This window comes from Tasmannia lanceolata, unplaced genomic scaffold (genome assembly GCF_043159265.1).
Source record: "Tasmannia lanceolata isolate RefF3 unplaced genomic scaffold, GAP_Taslan_0.1 ptg000018l, whole genome shotgun sequence".
Taxonomy (NCBI): domain Eukaryota; kingdom Viridiplantae; phylum Streptophyta; class Magnoliopsida; order Canellales; family Winteraceae; genus Tasmannia; species Tasmannia lanceolata.
In genome coordinates, this window is record NW_027518695.1 from 23,790,986 (window position 1) to 23,816,944 (window position 25,959).

The following is a 25,959-nucleotide window of genomic DNA, read 5'->3' on the forward strand; positions in this document are numbered from 1 at the left end:
TTGACTTTGCCGCTCCAAATATTGAATTTGCCCCCTCCTAATTTAGGCCATTTGCTAATCTGAGGGGAGAAAGTAGAAAACTAACAAGCCCATTTCTAATTTGGGTGGTAAAAAGGCAAATTTTTCACCTACTAATTTCGTGGGCCACTTCCTAATAGGAGTGAGATCTACCAAAATCAGATTTGCCAACTAATCTCTCTCTCTCTCTCTCTCTATATATATATATATATATATATATATATATATAGAGAGAGAGAGAGAGAATTTATATGATGGGTGGCCGTGAAAACACGTGAAGCCTAAAAAAGTGGGTACGGCGCACTTTTTTTTATGATCCAAACCGTTCATCTGTTTGGGAACAACGTAAATAGGTTGTGCCCCAAAAATCATTTCCATAGGATAATCCTAACCCTCTGATCTGAATATGGAGATTTCCAAAAATCATTTATGGAATCTTATACAGATCGGAGGGTTAAGATCATCCTATGGAAATGATTTTTTGGGCACAACCTATTTACGTTGTGCCCAAATAGATGAACGGTTCGGATCATCAAAAAAAGTGAGCCGTACCTAGTTTTTTTAGACTTCACGTGTTTTCACGGCCACCCATCATATAAATTCTCTCTCTCTCTCTCTCTCTCTATATATATATATATATATATATATATATATATAGAGAGAGAGAGAGAGAGTTAAGTGAAGCTACACATACGTGTACCTAAGTTAGCTACACCGACGGCTTAAACTACAGTGGGCCCACATTGTTTGGGCGATCCGAACCATTCATTTGATAGGCCCTCACATTGATAGGGTGTGACAAAAAAATCAGCTCCATAGGATCATCCTAACCCTACAATTTGTGGAGGCAAAAATGGACGTGTAAAAACCTTCACAAATCGGTCCATTTTTGCCTCCACAGTTTGAAGGGTTGGGATGATCCAATAGAGTTTGAGAAAAGTGTAGCTACACATACGTGTAGCTAACTTAGCTACACCGACGGTATATATATATGAGGAAACTGTTGGTGAGCTTAAGCTCACCAAACTTATGGTGAGCTAGCTTGCCCAATCACATGGGGGCCGACTTTGTTAGGATGATCCAAAGCATTCATTTGAAAGTCCCTTACATAGATGGGGGTGTACCAAAAATCAGCTCCATAGGATCATCCTAACCCCTCCATTTGTGGAGGACAAAAATGGACAGCCCCCTATCTATGATAAGGCCTTGCAAATGAATGGTTTAGATCACTCCCCAAAATGTGGGACCCATGTGCTTGGGCAAGCTAGCTCACCATAAGTTTGGTGAGCTTAAGCTCACCAACAGTTTCCTCTATATATATATATATATATATATATATATATATATATATATATATATATATATATATATATATATATGAGAAAAGTGATTCCACTCGGCCGTGTAGAGAAGCTATCTACACCTCCCCATTTCATTAACGCATGTGAAAAACTGACCGTTGGATGAAAACAATTCCAGCAGTGTGATGACAAGTAAATGGGCAAGACAAAATTAGATTTCTCAATCGCCTGAGAACCCATCGCGTAGAGAAGCTTCTGAGAAATCATCTTCTTCGCCGCGGATCTGCACCTCTCACACGGCGCGGATCTGCACCTCTCATCTCCACGGCTTCATCATCTTCTTCCTCTCGCCAGCTTCGCTACACGGCCCCCCTAAATCCAGGTATGATTCGTCTCCTTCTTTCATATTTTTCTTTTTTTTTGGGGAACCTGTGTTCTTTGATTTTGGGGAAAACCAATCGAAGAACACAGGTTCAAGTGATTCCACTCAGATTATTTGGATTTTTTTTTAAAAGCCTAAATCCGAAATGGGTTTTAGGGGTGTAAATGAAATGGGTTTTATGGGAAAACCCAAATCGGTTTTTCCAAATGACAACCGATTCTGCTGGTTCGATTGAAATGGGTTTTCATCCAACGATTAGGGAAAAATCACATTTTCGATTCTGTTGGTTCGATTGAAATGGGTTTTTCAGGCACGATTAGGGAAAAATCACATTTTCGATTCTGCTGGTTCGATTCTTTTTTTTTGTGAAAATCGATTCTGCTGGTTCGATTGAAATGGGTTTTTCAGCCACGATTTTTTTGGGATTTTGAAGTGATCGAACCAGCAGAATCGAACCGTGAGAAAACCCCAATTTCACATTGGGGTTGTGAAATTGCTTCGTCACTTCCCCTCCTTTCAATTTTTTTTTTTTTTTTTTTTTTTTTTGTGAAAACCGATTCTGCTGGTTCGATTGGGTTCCTCAGCCACGATTTTTTTGGGTTTTTGAAGTGATCGAACCAGCAGAATCGAACTGAGAAAACCCCAATTTCACATTGGGGTTGTGAAATTGCTTCGTCACTTCCCCTCCTTTCAATTTTTTTTTTTTTTTTTGTGAAAACCGATTCTGCTGGTTCGATTGGGTTCCTCAGCAACGATTTTTTTGGGTTTTTGAAGTGATCGAACCAGCAGAATCGAACTGAGAAAAACCCAATTTCACATTGGGGTTGTGAAATTGCTTCGTCACTTCCCCTCCTTTCAAATTTTTTTTTTTTTTTTTTTTTTTTTTGTGAAAACCGATTCTGCTGGTTCGATTGGGTTCCTCAGCAACGATTTTTTTGGGTTTTTGAAGTGATCGAACCAGCAGAATCGAACTGAGAAAACCCATATTTCACATTGGGGTTGTGAAATTGCTTCGTCACTTCCCCTCCTTTCAATTTGACCTTAACCCAGATTTTTCCAACCCTAATTATTTTATTTTATCTGATTCCTTTTGTTTCGTTTTTCATTGATAGGAGATTAAGGCATGGCTTCCTCATCCAACAGTAATAGTAGTACACGTGGGGTTAGAGTCATCCGCAGGAACTGTGAATGTCAAAAGAAAGCTGCACTGAAGATAAGCGAAACGGACAATAACAAAAATCGCGTATTTTATACATGTGCTGGATACAGTGTAAGTAAACAGTCAATAAATTGCCTTTTAGATGTCGGTCGCATGCTTTCTCTTTTCTTTTGCAAAATTCTAACGTTTAGCAGAATTTGCAGGATGGCAGCAGGAGGAAATGCAAATATTATCGTTGGGCCTACCAGTTAGAAGGCACTGAATTTGGTTCTGAGATTGAGCCTGTGGAAGGTGATGAGATTAGAGTCATACGCAGGAACTGCGAATGTCAAAAGAAAGCTACACTGAAGATAAGCGAGACGGACAATAACAAATATCGTGTATTTTATACATGTGCTGGATACAGTGTAAGTAAACACTGAGTAAATTTCCTTTTAGATGTCGGTTGCATATTTTTTCTTTTCATTTGCAAAATTCTAACCTTTAATAGAATTTGCAGGTTGGCAGTAGGAGGAAGTGCAAATATTTTCGTTGGGCATACCAGTTAGAAGGCACTGATGGGGAGGCTCTCAGTAAAAATACCCGTCTCCAAAGTTTGGAGAATGAGATAGAGCAAATGAAGGTGGTCTTGGAGAATGAGATAGAGCAAATGAAGGAGGTGTTGCAAGATGTAAGGGGAGGTTTTGAGAGTGTGGGGTGTTTTCTTAAAGTAGTAGTGGTTGTAGGACTTCTGTTATCTTTTTTGAAAAAGTAAGTAGTAGTGAGTGACTGAGAATCCGCTCTTGACTATGTACATAATTTTATTTTACTACTGACTTTAATCATTTTAGTAGTGACAACAAATTCACACTAGTTACTGTTATTGTACAAAAGGTTAAGCTGTTAGAGTTGGCGAATAATTTGTCAAATCCGCATTGAAATTTTTTAAAATGTACAGAGCATACATTTTCAATTATTTGAAAATACGGCTCTATTTTCATGCCATAATCGCTTCCATGAGAAAATAAAGTCATGGTTGCGAAATTAATATGGCTTGATTATATGATGGTTGCCATATAAAACCCGTATTTTTAAAAAGTACAGTACGGCCCGCTGGATAGGATGATCCAAACTGTCCATTTTTTCCACCACCCTCCAGTTCTTTGAGTCGGAAAAGTAAACGTTATATAATCAAATTGGATAACCCAAATTGCAGTTTTTCAAACTGTCCATTTTTTCCACCACCCAAATTGTAGTCTTTATATAATTGGAAAAACTGGAGGGTGGTGGAAAAATGGACTACAATTGGAAAAACTGGAGGGTGGTGGAAATCTCTATATGTTTATCATTTTCTATATAAATCTCTATAGAATCATATGTTTATATAACACCAAAATTGGATGGTGGTGGAAAAAACTGGAGGGTGGTGGAAAAACTGGAGGGTGGTGGAAAAAATGGACAGTTTGGATTATATAAAGACTACAATTTGGGTGGTGGAAAAAATGGAGGGTGGTGGAAAAAATGGACTACAATTGGCAAAACTGGAGGGTGGTGGAAAAAATGGCCCTGCTGACAAAAGATTTTTCAATTTGTTGAATAACCCAAATTGCAAATGAACCAGATCTTGCCTCATAGCATGTACCTGATATTTAGATTGCAAAATAATATAAAGACTACAATAATATATCCATAACAGTTTTGGCATTCAACCCATAATGAAATTGGATGGTTCTCTGCTTTGCAACGTTGAGCTAATTGATTCAATCTTAAAAGAAAATCCATCAGAATTCAGAATACACTGATTATGGGTACTAAATTAGTAAATGGCATTACAATTTGGATTTGCCACAGCAGCTCCACATGAATGAAATTAAGGTCCATGTAGCACAAGTCATTTCAGTAATAAAAAATACAAATGATACATGCTTCTCTGTTCTTCAAAGTGTGACTGAACTGTCACTAAACATCGTGTTGAACAACAAAATTTTCTTACAAAAGAATTGGAGCGAAAAGAATCAAACATCTCACAAAGCACCACCATATATAATTACACCTCTTCAAGGAGGAGTTTGACAATATCCACAATAACAACACAATCAATATAAACACCATCACAAAGATAATAAGAACCTCTAAAGAGGAATCTGAACATCAAACCAAGGTAAAACAAAGCACCTCACCTCCAAGAGGGTCGTCTAAACATCACACCAAACCAAACCAAATCAAAAGAAAGCAATCCAATAACACTTTAACTACTAAAACAAACATAGCAAGCAAAAGGTCCCAGCATCTTCAGATTAACAGAACAAAAGCACGTCCATCTTCCACCTGCTGCACCGGAGTCAAGTTTCTTAAAATTTTTCAACATAAGATAGCACATACAAGAAATAAATGCAACATATTAAGTGAATACCAAAGAGGCTTATATACTTACAGAAAGCATACTAAAATGACTCTTCAGTATCACATCTGGTCCTCTTCATCTTCCCCTTCATCTTCCTCTTCCTCGTCATCCCCTTCTTCTTCCACTCCCTCTTCTGTCTCTTCAACCTCCGCTGCAGTCATCTATCGGAAAAATAGTAAATGAAAAATATATTAGCTCCCTGTCACATGATAAGAAAATAAAATATTTCTCAAACACATCTAAATGACTAGCAAGCAAGAATCAAAACCTTGGGCTGTTTGCACGTCCTAATATAATGGCCTCTTTGTCCACAATTTCCACACTTTCGTTGCTTGGTTTTGGATTTAGATTTCACTACACTGGATTTAAACCGGGTAGCCTTCTTCGGTCGACCCTTCGTTTTCACAAGTAAGGGGTCACGAATACATATCTCCGCAGTGTTAGTCACATAGTTGGATTGTACTTGACTGCAACTATTTGCAACAATTTCACTGTCTCTCTTCTCTAGCTCGGATTCCGCCAAACATGCATCTAAAGTTTCGTCCACCTTCTTCATAAGCCTCTTATTATTCTGAATGACATCCAGTGCTCTGTGGCACTTTGCTAGTAGGAGCCATCTTTCAAGAGGAGTTACAGCTTTATTATTTCCTTCGTCTGCAGCCACCCCACCCCGGGATTGATGATATCTTGCCATAACCGTCCACCTATTTAAGATATATCGCTCCGGAATGCTAAGTAAACGTTTCTCCCTCATAATGCGCAGGATGTGTTTGCATAAGTAGCCTTCGGTCTCAAACTTCGCACACTGACAAGTAGCCTTTACTGAACCAGCTTCAGATTCTTCATATACAACCTTGCACCATTTCCACTTCTCTTCATTACTCAATCCCACAAGGTATTCAGACACGTTACCATTCTTATCCAACAACTCATCCCAACAGTCGCTACTATCCCCAAATTCTGCTTTGAATAATTTAAACATAATACTCGTATAACATTTTGCAGCTTGTGATTCCAAAGTGCTCCTAGAAATCAATAAAGCACTTGTACTTTTAGACTTGAAATCTGCTTGAGATTCTTTATCGCGCCGATCATGAAGGGCATTATCATATTGTTCAACAAACTCCTGTAAAGTAGTGCCCTGGTTTACAAAACCATCAAAGAAAGCATTCATGCTTTCGCTACGTGAACTTGATGTCATGCCTGCCGTGAACGTGTCTCTAAAATAAGCAGGCAACCAATGACTCCGTAGCTCCCACATTTTTCCTAACCAACTATTTTCAACAAATGGGTATTTCTCCACCAATTTCTGCCATTCTGTCTCACTGTCGGCTATGTTTTTTCTAAAATACCAATGAGTGTAATCCTTAGCGAAATCGCTAGTCGAATCTCGCATGGCTGGAATATGCTCAACTAGGTGCCTACTGATATGCCACGAGCAAAACCAATGACGGGTGTTCGGAAAAACTGTTTTGATTGCATTTCGCATAGCCCCGTCCATGTCGGTTATTATACAACTAGGAGCTTTCCCCCACATGCATTTCAGCCACTCCTTAAACAACCAAGTAAATATCTCCTCTGTCTCGTCTGCTAAGAGGGCACAACCAAAAAGAGTAGATTGCCGGTGGTGGTTGACACCAGTAAATGGTGCAAATGGCATCTTATACCGATTGGTCTTATACGTGACATCAAATACTATCACATCACTGAATCTAAGGTATGCATCCCTCGCCCTTGAGTCTGCCCAAAACATGGATCTCAAGTTTCCTGAAATATCCAACTCCATGCAGAAATGGAAGTTTGGATCTTCTGATCGTTTCTGTTGGAATCTTAGGGCTACTTCGACAGCTTCTCGTCCCATGTTGTTAGCCCTCTCTGATCTCAAATGGGTCACTACCTGATTGGTTGTGACAGCACTACCTGATCCATCACGTGATATATTAATTGTCCTTGCAATTCCACTAGGACCCAATCCACTTTTATTGAGGACGTTTACCAAATTCTTACATGCGGCATTCTTATGAAAATTATTATGCGAGCGATGCAAGCGTCTTTTAGGTGGAGATGTGAGATCGTGACAATGATCCTCCACAAAAGTGCTCACTTCCCACATTCCATCTCTAAATTTAATATCCATCTTCGCTTTACACCCTTCTCTTACAGTACGACGCCTTTTCACCTCCCCTTCCCTACCCTCCAGTCTCTTATCTTTAGGATATCTCTCTCCTTCTTTATCACAAACAAACCTCCTAAATATCACTTTCCCTGTTTTCTTCGACTTACTGGTCCTGCATTTCCTTACCCCAAACCCTGTAGACAAACCATATACATTGTAAAAGTCGTAGGCAGCCGCCTCGCTATCAAACTGCTGCTTTTCCACCGGTTTCTGAGCTACGTTGCTCCTACCATTATCCTTAGTAGGAGTCTGCAAACTACCACTGCAACCTTCTTCGTTATTGTAGACACCCCATTTTGCTCTGCTTTGATTAAAAAAGAAATTAGGGTTTCGCTGTCAATTTTTCAATGTTTTCTATTCCGGTGTTCGTCCCTTACGCTTTCTCAAATCTTTCTGGTCATTTCTGCATTGTTCTGATTTTTTCCGCTAAAGTGTGGAGAAGGGTTATTCGTGAGAATCCGAGCAAGGGAGAATTTGTACCCGTTTGGTGGGCCCGCATTGAACATTTGTTTAAAATTGAATCAACCGGGGGCCCACATTGTGGGGCCCACGTTGTGGGGCCCGCGTTGTGGGGCCCGCGTTGTGGGGCCCGCGTTGTAGGGCCTCAATGGGGCCTCTTGTGAGGCCTCTTATGAAGAGCAATGATGGTAGCTCTCCACTAAGACAACATGATGGGCCCTCCACTAAGAACAATAATGATGGATTCTCCACTAAGAAACATGATGGGCCCTCCACTAAGAACAATAATGATGGATTCTCCACTAAGAAACATGATGGGCCCTCCACTAAGAACAATAATGATGGATTCTCCACTAAGAAACATGATGGGCCCTCCACTAAGAACAATAATGATGGATTCTCCACTAAGAGGGACAACATGATGAGCTCTCCACCAACATATCTCTCTCTCTCTCTTTCTCTCCCTATATATATCTTCCTTCCCATCCATACAAAAAAAAGGAGAAATTTATCTTCCATTATCTCTTTCTCTTCCATTATCTCTTCTAATCACTCCCTCCAATCCCTTTCCTCAATATATTCTTCCATCCCTCTCCCTAATATTCTTCTTCCATTATCTCTTCACTCCCTCAATCACTCCCTCTAAACACTCCAGAGAAAGCGAAAGACGGCGGAGCGGATCGGCGGCGGCAGGATTTTTTATATTTTTTTGGATTGGGCAGAGATCTTCACCACAGGTAGGTGCATTGTTCTCAAAATATTTCTGTATTTTTCCGAATTTTTCTGATTTTTTCCGCAAATTGTGTTTTAAAAATGGAAAACTCTTCAAAAAACATCTTTTGATGAAGAAAAATTAAATTATATACCAAACAGATTCTAAAATTAATGAAATTTCGTGGGAACATAATATGTTACTGATTCATTTTACCATGAATTTATAAAGATTTTTGGAGTTTATTTGGTATATTATTTAATATTTTCTTTGAAACTTATCAGATTTTAGGAGAATTGTTACTAACATCAGATCATCATTAAAATTCATAAAATTTTTACAGTAGTCTTATCTTCCATATTACTTGTTACTGTAAAATTTTCGTGTTATTTGGATCTGTTTTAATATGGGATGTAGTGTTAATTTATAATCTGGTCTGGAAATTGTAAAATCCGAAATTGGTAGTAAATAATTTCTAAAATTCATGAAAATCTCACTGCATGCTATTTTGATTCATATAGTATTTCTGTAGAAATTTCATAGAATTTCGAGTTGTATTTCTACTAGTTTATGTGTTAATTGTGCAATCTGGACATTTAATGGATTAATCAAGATTAAATGTGAATTTAATGTAAAAATATGCAAAACTCATCCTGTAAGCTACATACATTTTCATCTTGCTGCTGTAGAAATTTCAAATCATTTCGAATTTATTTGCAACAATTTCACTTGTAAAACCGCTCATATGCTTAAAATTGATAAAATCCATGGAAAATTCGAAATTAATTGAAAATCATATAAAAATTCCTAAAGAACTTTAAAATTCTGTCACAAGTTCACTCCTTAATCCATTAAAACAGAAATTTTAGGATCTTTAGATTTTCCTGGAAAAATGGCCAGTGCATCCATAATCGTATCCCAATTGCAACTTGATCTTTGACAATTTGAATATTTAAGTTATAGCATGTTGTTGGCTCCGAGGTTATTGTCCACGGAAATCCTGAGATTCTGCCAGGCAATAAGATGCTATAACCTAAGTATTAAATTGCACAAGGAAAGAGCGCACGATTCCCTCCTTTGGATGCCATTCAAGGCCGAAATTGGTGAACCCTAGAACCATTGGTAATCCTTAAATGTCTAGAAACTGAAAATCTTCGAAATCTGAAACTCATTAACCTCGAGAACTTAAATCGATTTATCTTGTGTCTTTCGGAACCATTGGATTATGGTTTCCAATCTAAGAACCATTAGAGCCCAATTTAGGAACACTGGTGTCGTGCCGTGTCCTAGGTTTTAGGGAGTCCTAGAGTTAGGAGTCCAGCCTCATCACGGACGCTTGCTATGAATAGCAACCGTACCATAGGTCTAGTTACACTAGTCACCCAATCTTTCCTTAAGACAAGCCTAGTAAACTAGGATGTAGGCAAACCTGCATTAGTCTAAGGAACAACTTGCATTTAGATAAGAATCATACAGCATCTTAGATGAAATCCTAAGATAATAAAATCCTCAACTTGAATTAAATAACTACTTTTAAAACTGTTGAAACAGTCAAATCCGTTTAAGTCGGTGTCCTAGTTGAGTTAGGCATAAGTAGCTTAGCTTAGGTGCACCGAACTACGTCGACTCTGATCCCAGTGAGGCTTGGGTACGTAGGCAGCTTGGATGTCTGATGGCATACCTCCCGCGAGTCGGCACCACAACAAATTGTGGTGTTTTGTATATTAATTTTCTTGTAAATACTTAATCAAATCAGTTAGGGTTTTCCATGAAATTAGAATTCTAGGAGAACTTTCACTTAGAATGAATCCAGACAAATTAATAAATCAAGATACACATCTAGGATTCACATTGAAATTAGATCATAGGATGCATGTCACTTAGTTCGCACAATAACATATAGTTGAATGAGCCATTTAAAATAAATTTAAAAGAGTTAGCTTTTGGAATCGAAGACCGATTATCGGGCAAGAATGGTGCATGTGGTGGATAACTCCCCATACCTTCCATTCTCGTAACCAGGTAGCGAGTCTAGATTTCTGGTTAATTATGAATCCTAGATCCCACATCTAGGTGGCGACTCTGTCAATCTCTTTCGTGTGGAATTCGGATTGCCTTAGTGATCCCAAGTTCACAGGAAAGACGAATTCAAATCAACAAATAAAATGCACACGCCAATCGCGTGGGAAAGAGAGACCAAGAGAGAGCGCGCGGCGGCTCGCGCCCCACGCCCCTCTCGCGGGATCATGTCCCACAGTCTGGCGACTCTGCTGGGGACCACCTAACTTCATTACAATTCCAAAGGATAACTCATTTGAATCTATTTTAACTGGCTCATGAAAACTCTATCTCTTTTATGCTTGTTAGATTAGTTTGTATGCTTTATTTTCTCATCACATATACTCAAACTTAATCTAACAAAACCTGAAGGCATCATAGATTGCGCGAACTTATTGCACACACTTACATCACTTTCATCTAAACCCCTGCATCTCACATGCACACACGTCCTATTTTAGGAACCCGGAGTGTTATCTAGCATGGTTGACTGGGATTTCATCACCTGGTGCCTCTGTGCTAGAGAAGCATTCCACCCTTAGCCTAGTACCTTTATGGTACGTAAACGGATCTCTTGTTCACGTACTGATACGCCGGACACTGGTACAGTATATCGAACAGGGATTCGCGCTAAGGGAACTCTTGGCCTTACCCCTAGATTAACCCACACATGCATGTAGTATACGAACACATGTGCATCACGTGTGTGAGCCTAGTTTAGGATATCCTACCTATTTGTGTCTAGATTAGGCCGTAGACCATCTTCTAATGGCTACGATCGGTCCTAGGTACACAAACAAAGTCATGAGTCGAGATCCTCTCTCCACTCCGCTAGATTAGGATTAGGGTTGATGCCTTCAGGTAACACTGATAAAATGTGCAAAGATTAAAAAACTTTCCCTTTGGGGTTAGGATTTAAATCCCATTCATTTCCAAAGATCTCATAGGATTAGTCATTCATGATCCATCCGTTGAAAGCAATCTTATGCTATCTCATCTCATCTCGATCGTACGATTTTTAATCTTATATTATCTGATTCGATCGAGTATCCACACTTCCTTTATATTGGTAGGAACTCATCCTAATCTCATGTTCATGTAATCCTGATTATCCCTGTATCCTTTCTCCTGGCTTACAGACACCATGTCTACTCGTACAATTCTTGATTGGATCCGTGGTACATTAAGAGAATCCCATATCTATGCCATAAGTGAGCAAGAGAAAAATCTCTTCGGTTACGTGGCCACCATCAAGCTCGATTGGGGATTACTCTATGCTGCATCAGAGTGTTGGGATCCCGATCATCATGTCTTCCGTTTTGGCAACCAAGAAATGTGTCCCACCTTTGAAGAATGGTGTGCCTTATTGGAATATCCTGTAGATGGCCCTCTGGTGAAGCCATCTTACGTGTCGGATTATCGTCCTTTGTTCCTTCGCTTGATGAATAATCCAGATGAATCCATGAACTCTTTCATCAAAGACCAGGAAGTGTCCATGCAACAACTGATTGACATTTACCCTCCTGTTGGGCATATTGGTGCTGTTGATATTCAAAAAGCCCGAGGTCGCGCTCTGAGATTCTGCTCCTTTGCTAGGTTCCTCACTGTCCAGCCTTCTCGCTGTGCGTCAGCTGTTCTCTTGGACCTCGTTGATCAGATGGATCGTGGCGCCAATCCAATTCCTACTATGCTTGCAGAAACCTTCAATGGATTGGATGAGATGGCTCGTCTTCGTGCCAGCTCAGGTCCAGGCTCTTATGTTCGATCTTTTGTTGGGTCCTTCTCAGGATGTCCTGCATTACTTCACGTGTGGTTATGCCACAAGCTAAAAATTGCAGCTCCTGTGCATTTTGATCATACGTTATACACCTTCAGTGAATGGCGTCATGATGTTTCTTTCAATCATAAAGGCGATTGGGCTGAGTGGTTGAGTTCTCGCCATGAAGATCAGATTTATTGGCAAATCCCTAGAATCCAAGAAGCTGTCTTCAATACTGGAGAAGCTAACTACGTTCGCCTTCTTGGCCTCAAAAAGACTTCCTTTTATATTCCTGCCAGGATTCAGCGTCAGTATGGAAGGGAGCAATCCATTGTGCCTCCCCTTCGTCATTTCTATCCGCCTGAGGATCTCAAGCCCAAGATTGTCAAAGCCGTTTCATCTGCTTGGGATGTTCGAGTCATCAAATCTTTCAAGGAGTCAGTTGAGGAAGATAGTCGTCCAAAGAAGAAGTCTAGAAAGAGTGCTTAATGTCATGTTTTCTCTTATCAGTCTATCTTTGAAAGATCGAACCATGTACTCAAGCTTTAATGATCTATCAATAAAAGTTCACCTTTTTCTTTCAGTATCTTCGTCTATGCATACATCAGTGTCTACTTCTTTCTGATTTTAAATATGTCTTTCAAATATTACAGGGCCGTAGACACCATAGCTAACCCTAATACTCCTTGGGTTCGGGTCTCTTCTCGATTACAGAGGAAATCTGTATCCCCGCCACCTTCTCTGAGAACCCCAGCATCTCATTCTTTCCCGTCCTCATCCTCACCAATGGCAGAAAACCAGGACAGTCCTCCACTCGCTGCTATCACCGATACTCTTACCTTGATTCTCCGGCAGCTTCAAGAACTCAAGGAAGAGAACCAAGTTATCAAGGCTCAACTTTCTGAGAAGTTCGGACAATCGTTGTCCAAGGATAAAGGGCCTGTGCACCAAGCAGCTACTTCAGCAGCACCTGTCCAGCCAGTGTTCATCAATATCCATGATAAAACCGAAGAAGATTTGGAAAAAGAGCAGTATAGCGAGAATCGCAGTAGACCTTCTCAGTCCATGGTTGATAAGTCTGTTATGGAGAAATTAGAGACTCTTACCAGAAAAGTTCAAGACATTCAGTTTCAAGACCAGGGTAGTTTCAATCCCAGTGATCTTACTCTATTTCCCGAAATCCGCCTTCCTGCTAATTTTCAAATGCCCGATTTCGACAAATATGATGGTGTGGGTTGTCCAATCACACATTTACAAATGTTCACCATCATGTGTCAGCCTCAAGGCTTATCTCCTGAGCAAATGGCTCAATTGTTCCCAGTTTCCCTAACCAAGGTTGCTAGGAGATGGTTCATGGTCTTGGACAAAACTCGTTACAGGACATGGAAGGATATCGGCGAGCAATTCATCAGGCAGTTCAAATATGATGATGGGACAGAAATCACCAGAAAGGATTTAGAGAGAACAAAACAAGACTCGAGAGAATCCTTTCTGATTTTTGTGAAAAGATGGAGGAGAATAGCAGCTCAGATGATGGAGCGCCCGTCTGAGGAGGAGCAAGTCCAGATAATCATGAAAAATATTTCCCCCCAGCTCCAGTATCACATGTCATTGCAATACTATCCAGACTTCAAACACTTCATTGTGGCTGGCACCCAGATAGAGGAGGCTATGGCTCAAGGTGTATTCAACCGTAGCAACCCAAATCCTAGAGATTTCAAAAAATCCCCACCAGCCCAAGTCAGTAGTATCTCCCATTCCAATGCTCAATCCTCTAAATCCCAGGAACCTCTAGTAATGGACTATGCTCAACCTGCGACCGCACCTCGGCAACAAGCCCGGGTAGAATTTACTCCTCTTCCCATTCCATCTTCGGAGGTGCTTAAGCAGTGTCTGGCTTCAGGTCGCATAACCCTACCTGCCACCCGGCCTCCCCCCAATCCTTTACCTGCCAATTGGCGAGCCGACCTACACTGTGAGTATCACAGGGGTCCTGGTCATCTTACAGACAATTGCATCGCCTTGAAATTCAGAATCCAGAAACTTATTGATGAGAAAGTCATTGCATTCCAACCAAGACCCAATGTTACCCAAAACCCGCTACCTGGTCATGCTAATCCTCCCGCTGCCGTTAATGCCATAACCATAGGAGATCCTGAGTTTGACCCTCTCACCCTCATATGTGCTTTAGAACCCATTTCTGAACCCGAAATCATCTTCTGTGATGAATCATACCTGAGGGAGTCTGTACCTCCCTTGGTAATCACCTATGAGCCACAAGTCCCTCAAATTATCACCTATGGTGAGCCAGAATTGGATGAAGTCAGACATGTGACAAGGGGTGGAAGAATTTTCAAACCTGCTGAATTAAGAGTCGAAAATCCAGGGGCATTGGCTCGAGGAGAGGAGCCGCAATACGTGAAGGACCCAGATGATGAAGTTGTTCAGCAGTTGAAGAAAACTCAGGCTGTCATATCTGTTTGGGGGTTGTTGATAGCATCGAAGAAACACAGAGAGGCTGTGTTGAAAGAACTGAATACCACACAGGTGTCCTCAGAAATATCTCCAGAGCAACTAGCTGAAGTTGTCGCTCTGACACACGCCACCAGGGCCATTAGTTTCTCAGACCAGGAGCTGCCTCCTCAAGGTCGGAATCATGCTAGAGCTCTTCATGTCACTGTTGTTTGCGAAGGCAAGAAAGTACCGTCTGTGCTGGTAGATAATGGATCCGCGTTGAATGTATGTCCATTAAGAACTGCCATTACCTTGGGTTTCGGTCCCACTGATTTTGCCGAATCAACCCTTGGTATCCTCGCATATGACAATACCCGCAGAAATGTGGTCGGAGTCCTTACCACCAGGATCGTTATAGGCGGTCAAGAATTTGAGGTGGAATTTCAAGTTATTGATATCAAGGCCTCGTTCAATATACTTCTGGGACGACCCTGGTTGCATAAGGAAGGTGTTGTTGCCTCAACCCTTCATCAAAAACTGAAGTTCATTAAAGAAGGAAAATTGATCACTGTCAGAGGCGACGAAGAGCCAGAAATAGGGCAGATAACAGGAGAAACTCGGATTCTTCCAGTTACAAAAGCAGATGATTACAACTTGAATGGTTTCGCATTCGATGTTACTGCTATTTCCTATGAAGATGCCTCTCGGGAGGAGTTGTATTTGCCTTTTGCCATCAGTCCTGTGGTTGCCAAGATGATGAGAAAAATGAACTACTTTCCGGGTATGAATTTAGGCCGTGATCCAAGCAAAGCGTCTCACTGGCGCCCAATCAAAGCAAACTCTGGAGCTTTCGGTCTTGGGTATATACCTACTGAGGAGGAGGAGGAATCCATGAAAGAATTGTTGAAATTGAAGGAAGAAATCCGCCGCACTGGAAGGATACTCCCGATGACTCCATATTCCTTATCAATGAATGGTCACTTTATCAAAGAAGGTGAGACTTCTCCATACTATGGGTTTTCTGAACCATGGTATGACTCAGTAACAGGGATCATGATACCAGGTTTTGAAATATTCAGTGGCCTTGCTCTCCCAGAAACAGAACCGCCGGTATATTGTGTTGAAAAAACTGTTGAGGATTGGATAGTCTGCCTTGAGCCAGATATGTTGGGGTCTTTGTTCGAAGAAGATGTGCCTGATGTTGTTTGTCAGGAGTTGCCCGTTTTAGATCATTCTAAAAAGCAAGAAGAGACTGACTGTGAAGATGTGCTGGTGGCAGTTATTCAGAGTAATGATACCTTTACTGAACCTCAGAGTCAGATTGCACCTGCAACAGAAAATCTTTCAAACTGGAGTTCTGATGTTTTTCCACCTTATTATATTGCTAAGTCAAGTCTAGTCAAGTCGAGTGAATCGGTGTCAGTGCCTAGTCCAGGCGAGTCATTTTCTGAGTTTATTTACTATGTGAATCCTGAGCCTGTTCAGGATGAGTCCAATGATAATGATGTAACTTCTTTCAATTCAATGAAATCTGATTCTCAGTATGTCTCTGTGTTTGCTTCTGACTTTAATAATAATGATAACACTCCCTCCTCAGACGAGGAAGAGGGGATCGACGAAACTCCCTTTGAATTACAGCATATGCTCAAACAAGAGGAGGAGCGCCGAGCCCAGCCTCTTAAAGATGAAATCGAAATTATAAACATCGGAACAGAAGATTTAATACAGGAAATACGAATTGGAAATACTCTATCATCTGAAGAGCGCGATGAATTAATAAACCTACTTAAGGAATATAAAGAAGTTTTTGCCTGGTCCTACAAAGATATGCCCGGGTTGAGCGAAGACATTGTTCAACACAAGCTACCTTTGTTGCCTGGGATTAAACCTAAAAAGCAGAAGCTAAGGAGAATGAAGCCTGAGTGGGTCCTGAAAGTAGAAGAAGAGGTTACTAAGCAGTTGAATGCTGGATTTCTGCAAGTGGTGGAATATCCAGAATGGCTCGCAAATATAGTACCTGTACCAAAGAAAGATGGAAAGGTGAGAATGTGTGTAGATTTTAGGGATTTGAACAAGGCAAGTCCAAAAGATGATTTCCCTCTACCACATATCGATATCTTGGTGGACAATACGGCCGGGCATGAATTACTATCTTTCATGGATGGTTTCTCGGGCTACAATCAAATTAAGATGGCACCCGAGGACATGGCTAAGACCTCGTTCATTACACAATGGGGGACATATTGCTATCGGGTAATGCCATTTGGTCTTAAGAATGCTGGTGCGACGTATCAAAGAGCAGCTACAGCCTTACTCCATGACATGATACATAGAGAAGTCGAAGTTTATGTCGATGATATGATTGTAAAAGCTAGGGAAAGGAGGGATCACATCCCGAACCTCAAGAAGTTCTTTGAAAGAATACTCAAATACCAGCTTCGCCTGAATCCTAGCAAGTGTGTATTCGGGGTTACCTCTGGTAAGTTGTTAGGATTCATGGTGAGTCAAAGGGGTATAGAGGTGGATCCTCAGAAGATTAAGGCTATCCAGGAGATGCCGCCGCCTAGAACCGAGAAGGAAATTCGGGGATTCCTAGGAAGGATACAGTTCCTAAGGCGATTCATCGCTCATCTGACATCAACTTGTGAACCTATCTTTAAGCTCTTAAAGAAGAACTCTTCCAAAGAATGGACAGAGGAATGTCAGCAGGCCTTTGAAAAGATAAAGCAAAGTTTGTCTGAACCACCGATAGTAGCACCAGTGATACCGGGACATCCATTGCTGCTTTATTTGTCAGTAACAGAAACCACAATGGGTTGTATGTTAGCGCAACAAGACCCAGAAACTAAGCATGAAAAGGCTGTGTATTATCTTAGTAAGAAAATGTTGGAGTATGAACAGAAGTACACTGTCCTGGAAAAAACCTGCTTAGCCTTGGTTTGGGCTACTCAACGACTCAGGCATTACCTTTTATCACATAAGGTCTTGCTTTTGTCAAGGATGGATCCTTTGAAGTATCTATTTGAAAAACCAGCCCTGACAGGTAGGACTGCCAGATGGTTGTTATTGTTGTCTGAATTTGACATCACCCATGTAACCCAAAAATCAGTAAAGGGCCGAGCTATTGCTGAACAATTGGCAGAAGCACCCCGAGAAGAAAATCAGCCTTTTAAGACGATGTTCCCAGATGAAGAGATCATGATGGTAGAAGATGAATATCCAGAAACTGGTTGGACCCTCTATTTTGATGGAGCAGCAAACCAAACAGGGCAAGGAGTAGGGGCATTGCTTGTGTCACCCCGAAATGAGCATGTTCCCCTTGCAGTTAAGTTACAATTCAATTGCACCAACAATATGGCAGAGTATGAAGCATGCATTGTTGGGCTTGAGGCAGCATTGGCCTTAGGCATAGAGAATCTTGACGTATATGGAGATTCAATGTTAATCATTTGCCAAACCCAAGGAGAATGGAGAACCAAAGAAGAAAAGTTGCTGCCATATCATGAATACTTGGATATTCTCGCTAAGCAATTCCAGCACATCACTTTCAGTTATTTGCCAAGGTTGAAGAATAGATTCGCCGATGCCTTAGCGACGTTAGCTTCTATGATTGACATACCTCACAATATGAAAATGAGGCCCATCACGGTTCAAGAGCAATGGGCTCCTGCATATGTTGATGCTATAGAGATAGCTGCAAGATGTCCCGATGGTAAACCATGGTATACGGACATAAAGAACTACATCTCGGGCCAGGGGCATCCCAATGAGGCGTCGAATAAGGAGATAAGGACTTTGCAGAGATTGGCGGCTAACTTTGTCATTTGTGGAGGAGAGCTGTATCGACGGTCCTTCGACGGAATTCAACTCTTATGTGTCACTGAAGATCAGGCAGAACAAATTCTCGCAGATGTTCATGAAGGGGTGTGTGGACCTCATATGAATGGGAAGATGTTGTCAAAGAAGATCCTACGTCTGGGGTACTATTGGCCAACATTGGAAGCAGATTGTCACACATTTGTGAAGAAATGCTATAAATGTCAGATACATGCGAATCTCATCCATGTACCACCTACCGAATTGCATTCTCTTACTTCTCCTTGGCCGTTTTCAGTTTGGGGAATTGACATTATTGGCAAAATTTCCCCTAAGTCATCCAGTGGTCACGAGTACATACTCGTTGCAATTGACTACTTCACTAAGTGGGTTGAGGCCGCTTCTTATGCAAAGCTTACATCCGCATCAGTTGCTAAATTCATACGAACCAACATCATATGCAGATATGGGATTCCCCATGAACTTATCTCAGATAACGGATCTCATTTCAAGAAAGAAGTTATCATTCTTTGCGAAGAGTTCAAGATTAAGCATCACAAATCCTCACCTTATCGGCCGCAGACAAATGGAGCAGTGGAAGCTGCAAACAAAAATGTCAAGACTATCATTAGCAAGATGTCAGAAACTTATAAGGATTGGTCGAATAAGTTGCCGTACGCCTTGTGGGCTTACAGAACATCAATTAGAGCTTCAACTGGGGCAACCCCTTACTCTCTTGTTTATGGTATGGAAGCAGTGCTACCTGTAGAGATTCGTGTACCTTCGCTCCGAGTATTGGCTGAAGTCAAGTTGCCAGAAAATGAATGGGCAGACGCCAGATATAAAGAGCTGAATATGCTAGATGAAAAGAGGTTAAAAGCGCTTTACCATGTGCAGGGTTATCAGCGCAGAATAGCCCGGGCTTTTAATAAAAAGGTTAAAATCAGAGATCTCGAAGAAGGCAACCTTGTTCTAAAAGAAAACCGAGCACCAGTGTTTGACCCAAGAGGCAAATTCAAGCCTAATTGGTCAGGGCCATACATCGTGGACCAAATCTTACCTGGAAAAGCCGTCAAGCTCCGTAATTTAAATGGAGAAATATTGCCGGAACCAACAAATCTTGATCAACTCAAGAGGTTCTATGCTTGAACACCAGAAGGCCGTCTTTTGGCCGAATAAAACCCAAATTCATAACCCAAAATCAAAAAATATATAACCTTTTGCAAACCCTTTTGAGCCTACATAAAATTTTCCTTCAAAACCCAATGTACTAGGGGCATTCCCCTGAACTACGCATGACCTGATTCCTACACTGGGATACGTAGGCAACCTGTTCACAGGTTCGGTTGAAACTCTTGCAAAACCTTAAGCCATTTTTTGAAAAGCTCTACCTCACCTGTAAAGTCCTTTTGGTGTAAAAAAAAAAAAAAAAAAAAAAAAAAAAAAAAAAGAGAATGGAGCTTGAAGATCCGCTAGATTGAAAACCTGAAAAGGCGATCTAGGCAAAATTTAGGATCATTCCCTTGCTAAGTTGAAAACCTGAAAAGGCAGCTTAGGCAAAAGTTAAGGGGGTAGCCTGCTGAGTCAAAAACCTGAAAAGGCGATTCAGGCAAAAGTTAAGGTTGAACGGTCCGCCAAGTTGAAAATCTAAAAAGGAATACTTGGTCGTGGTAAGATGGGGTTCACGCCAGAAGAATTACATCGACCTCTGAACTCTCAGTAGGTCAGGCAAAAATAACAATGATTCCCGAAACTAAGGGCATTAATTTCAAAACAATCCGAAAGTTGATAGAAGGATATATGAAGTATCACTGTCTTAAAAAATAAGTGAAGATGTTTATCAGTGGAGAAACATTCTTTAAAAGAGGCTAACCTAACCCAAAAGAAAATACTGATAAGTCAGAAGCATCACGAGATCACTTGAGTAATCTTTCTTATTTTGTCTTTTTATTACCAATGTCTGTGGTTCTATTTTTAGAAAAATTTACAAATGCTATTTTAAAGAATTGTTGTAGGGTGCAATCACTCTGAAGGCAGGTTCATTAACGGATTCCGAGAAACTTGGAAAAGGTGCGACTGTCACGAATGGTGAAAAATCGTTGCAAGAATGATCTCTGGTCAATGAATAGAAGAAGGTTAGAAGGCCTTAAACTGGGGCAGGTTGCTAATAAAGTGGCATCTCATATTCAAGCCTTGAAAGACCTTTGCTGCATGGTGGTATTGAATCATTTGCTTCCAAAATTGTTAATTGGAGATTCCAGTTCCCCCTTTCCTGATAATCTCTGTTATCATATACTCTCTGAGTCCATTTGAAAGTGGTCTTCTTTCTTTGAACATCATACAAATATGATATCTCATTTCCTTGGAACTCCGTAAAAATACGGTATTCCATTTTCTTCTAAGTCCATTCAAAAATGTTCTCTTATTCTCTTTGAGCATCATACATACCTCATTTCCTTGGAATTCCGTAATTCATCAAATCCAATTCTACGTTAAATTCAAATTCCCAAAATTCATCAAGTCCAATTCTACGTCAAAATTCAAAATCCCAAAATTCATCAACTCCAATCCTACGTCAAATTCAAATTCCCCAAATTCATCAAATCCAATTCTACGTCAAATTCAAATTCATAAAAAAACCTCCAAATTCATTAATCTCAACCGAAGATTGAAGCCGTAAAAATACGGTATTTCATTCTGAGTCCATTAAAAAATGTTCTCTTATTCCCTTTGAGCATCATACAAATATGATACCTCATTTCCTTGGAACTCCGTAAAAATACGGTATTCCATTCTCTTCTAAGTCCATTCAAAAATGTTCTCTTATTCTCTTTGAGCATCATACAAATATGATACCTCATTTCCTTGGAACTCCGTAAAAAATACGGTGTTCCATTCTCTTCTGAGTCCATTCAAAAATGTTCTCTTATTCTCTTTGAGCATCATACAAATATGATACCTCATTTCCTTGGAACTCCGTAAAAAATACGGTATTCCATTCTCTTCTGAGTCCATTCAAAAATGTTCTCTTATTCTCTTTGAGCATCATACAAATATGATACCTCATTTCTTTGGAACTCCGTAAAAATACGGTATTCCATTCTCTTCTGAGTCCATTCAAAAATGTTTTCTTATTCTCTTTGAGCATCATACAAATATGATACCTCATTTCCTTGGAACTCCGTAAAAAATACGGTGTTCCATTCTCTTCGAGTCCATACAACTACGTTCTCTTATTCTCTTTGAGCATCATACAAATATGATACCTCATTTCTTTGGAACTCCGTAAAAATACGGTATTCCATTCTCTTCAGGTCCATACAACTATGGTCTCTTACTCTCTTTGAGCATCATACAAATGTGATGTCTCATTTCCTTGGAAGCCGTAAAAATATGGTATTTCATTCTGAGTCCATTCAAAAATGGTCTTTTCTCTTTGAACATCATATAAATGTGATGTCGAGCGGCACCGCAGCGGGATTTTTTTACTACATTCCAATTCTAGGACTTCGTTTTGGGTTTTACATTAGGTAGTAAATGCTTGCGTCTAGGTTCCGTAGAGTCTTTTGTCGATTAAAGCTACGCAAAATGGTTCTGTCATTTTGACTTTGGTATTCGATGACTACGTCATCTCTACCAAAGAGGGGCATCTGTAGACACCCCATTTTGCTCTGCTTTGATTAAAAAAGAAATTAGGGTTTCGCTGTCAATTTTTCAATGTTTTCTATTCCGGTGTTCGTCCCTTACGCTTTCTCAAATCTTTCTGGTCATTTCTGCATTGTTCTGATTTTTTCCGCTAAAGTGTGGAGAAGGGTTATTCGTGAGAATCCGAGCAAGGGAGAATTTGTACCCGTTTGGTGGGCCCGCATTGAACATTTGTTTAAAATTGAATCAACCGGGGGCCCACATTGTGGGGCCCACGTTGTGGGGCCCGCGTTGTGGGGCCCGCGTTGTGGGGCCCGCGTTGTAGGGCCTCAATGGGGCCTCTTGTGAGGCCTCTTATGAAGAGCAATGATGGTAGCTCTCCACTAAGACAACATGATGGGCCCTCCACTAAGAACAATAATGATGGATTCTCCACTAAGAAACATGATGGGCCCTCCACTAAGAACAATAATGATGGATTCTCCACTAAGAAACATGATGGGCCCTCCACTAAGAACAATAATGATGGATTCTCCACTAAGAAACATGATGGGCCCTCCACTAAGAACAATAATGATGGATTCTCCACTAAGAGGGACAACATGATGAGCTCTCCACCAACATATCTCTCTCTCTCTCTTTCTCTCCCTATATATATCTTCCTTCCCATCCATACAAAAAAAAGGAGAAATTTATCTTCCATTATCTCTTTCTCTTCCATTATCTCTTCTAATCACTCCCTCCAATCCCTTTCCTCAATATATTCTTCCATCCCTCTCCCTAATATTCTTCTTCCATTATCTCTTCACTCCCTCAATCACTCCCTCTAAACACTCCAGAGAAAGCGAAAGACGGCGGAGCGGATCGGCGGCGGCAGGATTTTTTATATTTTTTTGGATTGGGCAGAGATCTTCACCACAGGTAGGTGCATTGTTCTCAAAATATTTCTGTATTTTTCCGAATTTTTCTGATTTTTTCCGCAAATTGTGTTTTAAAAATGGAAAACTCTTCAAAAAACATCTTTTGATGAAGAAAAATTAAATTATATACCAAACAGATTCTAAAATTAATGAAATTTCGTGGGAACATAATATGTTACTGATTCATTTTACCATGAATTTATAAAGATTTTTGGAGTTTATTTGGTATATTATTTAATATTTTCTTTGAAACTTATCAGATTTTAGGAGAATTTTTACTAACATCAGATCATCATTAAAATTCATAAAATTTTTACAGTAGTCTTATCTTCCATATTACTTGTTACTGTAAAATTTTCGTGTTATTTGGATCTGTTTTAATATGGGATGTAGTGTTAATTTATAATCTGGTCTGGAAATTGTAAAATCCGAAATTGGTAGTAAATAATTTCTACAATTCATGAAAATCTCACTGCATGCTATTTTGATTCATATAGTATTTCTGTAGAAATTTCATAGAATTTCGAGTTGTATTTCTACTAGTTTATGTGTTAATTGTGCAATCTGGACATTTAATGGATTAATCAAGATTAAATGTGAATTTAATGTAAAAATATGCAAAACTCATCCTGTAAGCTACATACATTTTCATCTTGCTGCTGTAGAAATTTCAAATCATTTCGAATTTATTTGCAACAATTTCACTTGTAAAACCGCTCATATGCTTAAAATTGATAAAATCCATGGAAAATTCGAAATTAATTGAAAATCATATAAAAATTCCTAAAGAACTTTAAAATTCTGTCACAAGTTCACTCCTTAATCCATTAAAACAGAAATTTTAGGATCTTTAGATTTTCCTGGAAAAATGGCCAGTGCATCCATAATCGTATCCCAATTGCAACTTGATCTTTGACAATTTGAATATTTAAGTTATAGCATGTTGTTGGCTCCGAGGTTATTGTCCACGGAAATCCTGAGATTCTGCCAGGCAATAAGATGCTATAACCTAAGTATTAAATTGCACAAGGAAAGAGCGCACGATTCCCTCCTTTGGATGCCATTCAAGGCCGAAATTGGTGAACCCTAGAACCATTGGTAATCCTTAAATGTCTAGAAACTGAAAATCTTCGAAATCTGAAACTCATTAACCTCGAGAACTTAAATCGATTTATCTTGTGTCTTTCGGAACCATTGGATTATGGTTTCCAATCTAAGAACCATTAGAGCCCAATTTAGGAACACTGGTGTCGTGCCGTGTCCTAGGTTTTAGGGAGTCCTAGAGTTAGGAGTCCAGCCTCATCACGGACGCTTGCTATGAATAGCAACCGTACCATAGGTCTAGTTACACTAGTCACCCAATCTTTCCTTAAGACAAGCCTAGTAAACTAGGATGTAGGCAAACCTGCATTAGTCTAAGGAACAACTTGCATTTAGATAAGAATCATACAGCATCTTAGATGAAATCCTAAGATAATAAAATCCTCAACTTGAATTAAATAACTACTTTTAAAACTGTTGAAACAGTCAAATCCGTTTAAGTCGGTGTCCTAGTTGAGTTAGGCATAAGTAGCTTAGCTTAGGTGCACCGAACTACGTCGACTCTGATCCCAGTGAGGCTTGGGTACGTAGGCAGCTTGGATGTCTGATGGCATACCTCCCGCGAGTCGGCACCACAACAAATTGTGGTGTTTTGTATATTAATTTTCTTGTAAATACTTAATCAAATCAGTTACGGTTTTCCATGAAATTAGAATTCTAGGAGAACTTTCACTTAGAATGAATCCAGACAAATTAATAAATCAAGATACACATCTAGGATTCACATTGAAATTAGATCATAGGATGCATGTCACTTAGTTCGCACAATAACATAGAGTTGAATGAGCCATTTAAAATAAATTTAAAAGAGTTAGCTTTTGGAATCGAAGACCGATTATCGGGCAAGAATGGTGCATGTGGTGGATAACTCCCCATACCTTCCATTCTCGTAATCAGGTAGCGAGTCTAGATTTCTGGTTAATTATGAATCCTAGATCCCACATCTAGGTGGCGACTCTGTCAATCTCTTTCGTGTGGAATTCGGATTGCCTTAGTGATCCCAAGTTCACAGGAAAGACGAATTCAAATCAACAAATAAAATGCACACGCCAATCGCGTGGGAAAGAGAGACCAAGAGAGAGCGCGCGGCGGCTCGTGCCCCACGCCCCTCTCGCGGGATCATGTCCCACAGTTATCAACAGAAACCAACGTACCCTCATTAAGATTTTCCTCCTCACCAACCAAAAGAAATTCATTCCCCTCAACTTCATCATTTACTAACCCACCAGCAGCTTGTGATAACGTATCATCAACAATAATTAACCTATTAGCATCAACATCATCAATGGATAACCCACAAACATTTGACATAGTATCATCAATTACCTGCAAAGGGCATTGGCCATTGGGATGTTAGGTGATCATATACAACTCAGAAGCACTATCTCAGTTGAAACTTCCAACTCACAAGATAAAAAAAAATCAAAATAAGATGGGTCGGTTTTCACCCAGAAAATTAAAACTTCCAACTCACAGGATAAAAAAAAAAATTAGCATCTCAGTTGAAACTTCCAACTCCCAAGATAAAAGCAAAAATTCAAAATAAGATGGGTCGGTTTTCACCCAGAAAATTGAAACTTCCAACTCACTGGATAAAAAAAAAAATTTACCATCTC

General features: G+C 40.0%; 1 protein-coding gene across 1 annotated transcript; it reads right to left on the reverse strand.

The window, feature by feature from the left end:
- Positions 1-5,121: 5,121 nt before the first annotated feature.
- Positions 5,122-25,654, reverse strand: LOC143850205 (protein FAR1-RELATED SEQUENCE 5-like). The gene is made up of 4 exons (XM_077359470.1): positions 25,494-25,654; positions 5,512-7,720; positions 5,274-5,404; positions 5,122-5,170 (listed from the first exon to the last, which is right to left on the reverse strand). The coding sequence occupies exons 1-3, from the start codon at positions 25,652-25,654 to the stop codon at positions 5,303-5,305; spliced, it is 2,472 nt and encodes an 823-aa protein (XP_077215585.1). The 3' UTR covers positions 5,122-5,170; positions 5,274-5,302.
- Positions 25,655-25,959: the final 305 nt, after the last annotated feature.